The following is a 5,610-nucleotide window of genomic DNA, read 5'->3' as shown; positions in this document are numbered from 1 at the left end:
TGGCTGGCCCCCAGGGCCCCAGCCAGGAGGGTCTGTCTGTCCTGCTCTTCTCTGCGGGCGGCCGGGCGCAGATTGAGTGCAACAGGCTGCTGTGTGCCGGGGACCTGGCCTCGGAGGGCTCTGTGGCCTGCCAGATCATCCACGTGGCTTCCCACCGGCTGGACCAGCACTGGGAGAGGAAGAAGAACAGGCACAAGCTCGTCAAGATGGACCCAGAGACGAGGTGACAGTCAGGAAGTGCCCGAGGCATGGTTAGCAGTGATGGTGGTCCAGGAGGGTGCTGGGAACTGCAGCAGCCTGTGCTGGGATACCCACTCTGCAGGCTCAGCTGAGGCAGAAGGAGGTGGCTTGGACTTAGGTGCATGTCCCTGGTGTCCTGTGCCTAGTGGCTGTGCCTCTGGGAGATTCTAGGGTCAGGGAAGGAGTCTGGCTTTCCTCCTGCCTCCTCCACAGCTCAGAGCTGTGTCCCATGCTGAGCTCAGGATGCTCTGCTGGGCCACCTGCCTCCCTGGGGACACAGGTGTCACTGTTGGTGTCCATCATGTGTTGCAGGTACATGTCCCTCTCATTCGTTCCTGGGACTAACTCTGAGCAGCTGCCAACACCTTGGAAGTTCCTGGCTGCTGCCTGCAGTGATGGATCGGTCCGGTGAGGAGCTGTTGTGGGGCTTGGAGGGAGAATGAAGCTGGGGCTGAGCAGGACAGTGCAATGTGAGAAGTGGGGGTAGAGGCACCAGGAGCCTCTTTCTCCTGTAACTGATTGCCCTCTGCTCCAACCTAGGGTCTTTGGTCTCCTGGAGGCCGCTCGGAAGCTGGTGCTGGTGGCTGAGTCGTTCCACCACCAGCGCTGTGTGCTGAAGGTGGAGGTGTTCCTGCACACGCAGGCAGGAGGGGAGAGGTGAGCCCTGAACGCTGTGTGGGGACTGCTGCGGCTCTGGGGAAAGGTGTTTGTCCTTGCAGGGAGGGCAGTGGCAGCTCAGTGAGCAGAGGGAAAGGAGAAACAGGTCTGCAGGAGCTGTTCTGATACTTCTCTGGGTCTCAGTGGGACCCTCAGTGCTGCCTGCTGCAGGGCTGCAGCTGGAGGCTCCCCCAACTCCTCCCTTCTAGGAAGCACCTGCTGTGCAGCGCAGCCACCGATGGCAGCCTCGCCTTCTGGGACATCACCGGCCCCGTGGCAGAGGCGACGGCCGCCCTGCACCGAGCAGGGGGGGAGATGCAGCCCCTGGGTGGGTGCAGCTGCTGGCAGCTCTGCTCTGCCTCCTCAGGGTGGCCACACTGGTGGCTGCTCTGGTCACTCTCCTAACTGAACTTGTTTTCCCAGCCCTGGGCTCCCCGCTGCTCACGGTCATGGCCCACAGCTGCGGCGTGAACAGTCTCCACATCCGCCCCGTGCCGGAGGGACGGTACCTGGTGGCCAGTGGCAGTGACGATGGCTCCATCCACGTCTGCCTGCTGGAGGTGGCCCTTGATGGCCAGGTGCCAAAGGGAACCTGCCTGCGTGTCCTGGAGCGGGCAGCCAGGCCCTGTGCCCACGCTGCCCACATCACAGGGATCCGGGTGCTGCGGCCGGACCTGCTGCTCTCTGCCTCAGTGGACCAGCGCCTGACACTGTGGGGCTGGGGCCCTGGGGGGCTGGACCCCCTCAGCACCACGTTCTTCCATGTGCCTGACCTGGCTGAGCTGGACTGCTGGGAGGTGGCAGAAGCTGGGGGGGGCCTGCGGTACTGCTGTGTGCTGTGTGGGCAGGGCCTGGAGATGCTGCAGGGCACAGCACCCCCCTGAGCCCACCTCCACTGGAGGGTCCCCAGTACATCCTGCTCCCTGCCTGATGTCCCCCCTCGAGGGGACAGGTGTGCTTGCTCCCTTTGGGGACAGCACAGTTATGTCTGTGGTGCTAAAGACTGGTGGTCTCAGGGGAGAAGGCAGATGTGACCCCTCCTGGACAAGTCTGTGGTTCATCAGGCAGCCAAGGAGGAAGGGAGTCATCAGCCCATCCTGCCCAGGAGAAGTTCCTTTTCCCTGAGGCATGAGGGACTTGATGTCCGAGCATTCCAGCCCTGGTCCAAGAGAGAAACTTGAGGGTGCACCTGGGAACACCTGGCCCTGGGAACTTGAGGTCAGGTACTGGTGCAGCACATGGCAGGCTGCAGCCTTCTGCTCCCCGGGTCACACAGGGCCCTGACCCGCAGCAGGACCCAGCACAGCTGGAGCACAGGGGAGGAGAAATGGCTGCATGTGGCCTCAGTCCTGCATAGGGCAAGGTGTTCTGTGAGGGGTCAGACACACAGCATTTGTCCAGCAACAAGTGTATTGGACTCTGGTATTGCAGCCGTGAGCCTCAGGAGCTCCCTGGCAGCATGGAGCAACCTTCAATAAAAAGGTTTGAGGGAAGCAATGTTGGCACCTGGTTTTGTGGTGATTGGTCCCTTGCACTCACTCCCCAGTCTGGCTTGCAGGGTGACACAGACATCCTCCCTTCTGCTGGTGTGGATGTGGCAGGGCACCCCCTCCCATGCTGGGCACAGCAGCAGGGTGCAGGTACCCATAGCCTCAAACAGTGGTAGAAGCTCCTAAGTGGGGGTGAGGTGGGTCCTGACTCCCTGTCTGACAGCAGGGCAGCCCCCTGGCCCTGCCAGGGAGGACATCCCTTGCAGCACACTGTCCTAGTGCCTGCCAGAGTGTGGCACAGCTCTTCAGTGGTGGTTCAGATCTGGCTGAGAGGAGGGAGGTGCAGAGTGTCCAGGGCACTGTGGAACACATCCCTCACTGCTCCCAGCAGCCGCAGGCGGGCAAACATCTGCTCAAAGAGGTGGGGGAACGGCTCCTGCAGGGAGAAAGGCAGTGACTTGGGGCTGGTGGCCTTACTGCCCCTCAACAGGCTGTCCCTAGAGGCACTGCTGCCTCTGCACCCTGTGAATGCATCCCTGAGCTATGGGGCTGCATCGTGCCACTGGTGCCCCTTGCCCACACAGCTGCAGTCCAGCTCTGGGAGGGACTGCAGGCCTGGGACATCTGACTCACCCCTAGGATGTGGACCCGGTTGTAGTAGGAGCTGAAATCCATGCTGAGCTGGATCAGGAACTTGCACACCTGCAAGACAGACAGCTACTGCTGGCACAGCAGACTCTGACCAGTCTTGGACCCTTCCCCATCCCAGGCACAGCAGGAGCAGCCCCCACGTGCTGTGGTCTCTTCCCCAACACCAGCCTTCCCCCATGGGGCAGGGAGCTTTGCTGTGGGCTGGGACTGCTGGAGCAGCACGTGGCACTTACTGCCTCTGTGTTGGCTGTGATCCGGATCCCTTTGGTGGCTGTGGGCAGCTGTGCTGCCTGCTGCAGGACATCAGGGAAGGGCAGGAGATAGTTGAAAAGCAGGAGCCATTCACCCTGTGAAAGGATTATGTGTGTTGGAGAGGGCTGGATCCTCCTGGACAGCAGCAGCCCCACAGGCCATGCAGGTCCCTGCAGTCCCCATCTTGGCACTCGCCTCTTCCCGGAGGCAGGAGAAGTTCAGTTCTGATGCTGGTGGCAGAGGTGGGTATGTGCCTGGGAAGGAGGTGGGAGACTGTTGCTGTGCCTGGAGAAGGCCCTGTGGCTACAGGGTGAGGAACAGCCCAGGACAGAGGACTGTGGGGCTGGTGCTCACCCTGCTCCACAGCCTGCTGGTAGGTGTTGAAGAGCGTGGCCAACCGGGCACAGTTGTACATCACAAAGGCACCACTCTTGGTTCCCTTTGTAGAGATGCTGCTGTCCTCCAGGTCCAGGGTGATCTGAGGGCAGGGAGAAGTCGCAGACCAGGCTGCTCAGCACAGAGCTGCTCCACTGTTCCCATGGCTTGCCTGCCCTGGGTCTGAGCAAACCTTGTCCTACCTGACTCCGGTGGGCAGTGCTCAGCATCTCAAACCGGATGGCAGCTGCTGTGAGGGTGTCAATCACCTCAGTCCAGGCCTCATCTGCAGAAAAAGCAGGTGGCATCACACACAGCTCCATCCCCCATATACTGTCAGCCCCAGGGCCCCAGCAGCACCTGTGTGCAGAGCCACAGAGCAAACCCTCACCTTGTGCCAGCTCCCCATACTTCATCACGGAGGCTTCGTACATCTGGTGCCTTCGGAGCCTGTCAGGAACACAGACACTCACAGCCACCACCCCTGGGCTGAGCTGGCCCCAGAGAGTGTTCCAGGGCCAGAAGCAGCACTGCTGGAGGAGGCCACTAGGACTGGGGAGGGTCCCGTGGCCTCCATTCTACACCTCCAGTCCTCCTGAAACATCCCTGAGGCCACGGAGAAGCAGAAAGGAGGAATGCTCAGAACTCTGCCAACAGCTTGCTACACACCAACTTACTGGAAGTACTGGTCTGCCCCGAGGGGTGATGAGGGGTTTGTCACCTTCACTGGCCCACAGACAAGGTGTTTCTGAAAGAGAGGCTGTGGTCAAAGACTCAGAAACTCCATCTAAATGCAGTGCAGAAGCACAGGGTTAAACCCAGCCCTGTTCTAACAGTGTCCCTGCAGTCTTCTCCTGCTCCTCCTTCTTTAGCACTGAAATCTCGGGCAGAGAGGCTGCTCTACCACCTGGGCAAGAGCGTGGAGGAACTTCCAGGGGAAAGGGAAGCCTCAAAATTGGGCAAGGCTGGGTCTCAGCATTTGCTGCAGGGATTGAAGGAGGCTGGTGGAGCTCTCAGATGCTGGCAGCCACAAGTGTGGAGGTTGGGAGGTTCCTCACCTGCAAAGCTGTGTGGGCTCCTGGATCCAAAATTCTCCAGAGCAGATCCAGTTGCTGCTGCTGGAATTCATCCTCACAGTTCACCACGTGCACGATGCTGCAGCAGCTCCCCTGGCCTCCAGCCTGCAGCAGAGCACAGCAGGGAGCTCAAATGCCATCCCTCGTGTGACAGAAGGGAACAACATCTAGAAAGCAAGAGGTGGGCAGCGCTGCAGGGTTACTCACCATGCCCTGCAGCAGGGCTTGCTGCAGCTCAGCCAGGGACTGCAGCTTCTCCTCCGTCACTGAAAGAAGGAAGGACACTCAGGAGGGGACACTGAGGGCTCACCACTACCCCCAGTGTGCTGCCCCATCAGGTCTGCCCAGGCTGTCTGCCTTTCTGGCTCAAACCAGAGTGAAAGGGAGTAAAAGGAGAAGGCAATATGGATTGAAAAAAAACAACCCTTATTTTCTGGAAAAACAATTGGGCAAAGAGGAAACAGGCTTGTTTGCAGCTGTTTGCCCCTCCTGCTGTCACAGTAGAGCTGCTGTAGAGGTGAGGCTCACCGAGAAGAACATCGAGGTTGGGGTCATAGCCCACCAAGCCCTGCTGCTCCACAAAGTTCTTCAAGTGCACTTTACAGATGACATCTTCAGGCAGCGTGGCTGTGCCCCCCCCTGTGGCACAGGGGGACTGGCCCAGTGCTTGCTTCAACGCTGAGATGGTGTCACGGAGCACTGAGCCACCAGAGCTGGAGGGCCAGTCGACGTGGAGCTGCTGCAGGACCTTTCGGGTCCCCTCTTTAGTGAGGGCAGGGACCAGGCAAACGCCGACCCTGTGACACAGGGAGGAGAGGCAAGGGCTGGCAGCGTGGGACGGGCGGGGAGGGGTGGCGGGGGGCGGGTGG

General features: G+C 60.3%; 2 protein-coding genes across 2 annotated transcripts in view; one reads left to right on the top strand and one right to left on the bottom strand.

Moving 5' to 3' along the window:
- Positions 1–206: 206 nt before the first annotated feature.
- On the top strand, positions 207–1,781 carry WDR6 (WD repeat domain 6). The gene is made up of 5 exons (XM_009997028.1): positions 207–223; positions 553–648; positions 781–897; positions 1,107–1,225; positions 1,321–1,781. The coding sequence occupies exons 1-5, from the start codon at positions 207–209 to the stop codon at positions 1,779–1,781; spliced, it is 810 nt and encodes a 269-aa protein (XP_009995330.1).
- A 778-nt stretch (positions 1,782–2,559) lies between these two features.
- The window catches only part of DALRD3 (DALR anticodon binding domain containing 3), a 9,014-nt gene continuing 5,963 nt past the window's right edge, over positions 2,560–5,610 (bottom strand). Inside the window, exons 2-11 of the mRNA XM_009997027.1 lie at positions 5,270–5,380; positions 4,724–4,839; positions 4,343–4,413; positions 4,057–4,115; positions 3,869–3,951; positions 3,645–3,768; positions 3,486–3,544; positions 3,272–3,385; positions 3,021–3,089; positions 2,560–2,823 (exon numbers count right to left, since the gene is read on the bottom strand). Of these exons, the coding sequence (XP_009995329.1) occupies positions 2,704–2,823; positions 3,021–3,089; positions 3,272–3,385; positions 3,486–3,544; positions 3,645–3,768; positions 3,869–3,951; positions 4,057–4,115; positions 4,343–4,413; positions 4,724–4,839; positions 5,270–5,380 (926 nt within the window). The 3' untranslated portion in view covers positions 2,560–2,703. The remainder of the gene's footprint in view (positions 2,824–3,020; positions 3,090–3,271; positions 3,386–3,485; positions 3,545–3,644; positions 3,769–3,868; positions 3,952–4,056; positions 4,116–4,342; positions 4,414–4,723; positions 4,840–5,269; positions 5,381–5,610) is intronic.

Source organism: Chaetura pelagica, unplaced genomic scaffold (genome assembly GCF_000747805.2).
Source record: "Chaetura pelagica isolate M959 unplaced genomic scaffold, ChaPel_1.0 scaffold364, whole genome shotgun sequence".
Lineage (NCBI taxonomy): Eukaryota > Metazoa > Chordata > Aves > Apodiformes > Apodidae > Chaetura > Chaetura pelagica.
Note: the sequence above shows the minus strand (reverse complement) of the source record. Positions and strands in the feature narration are given on the sequence as shown.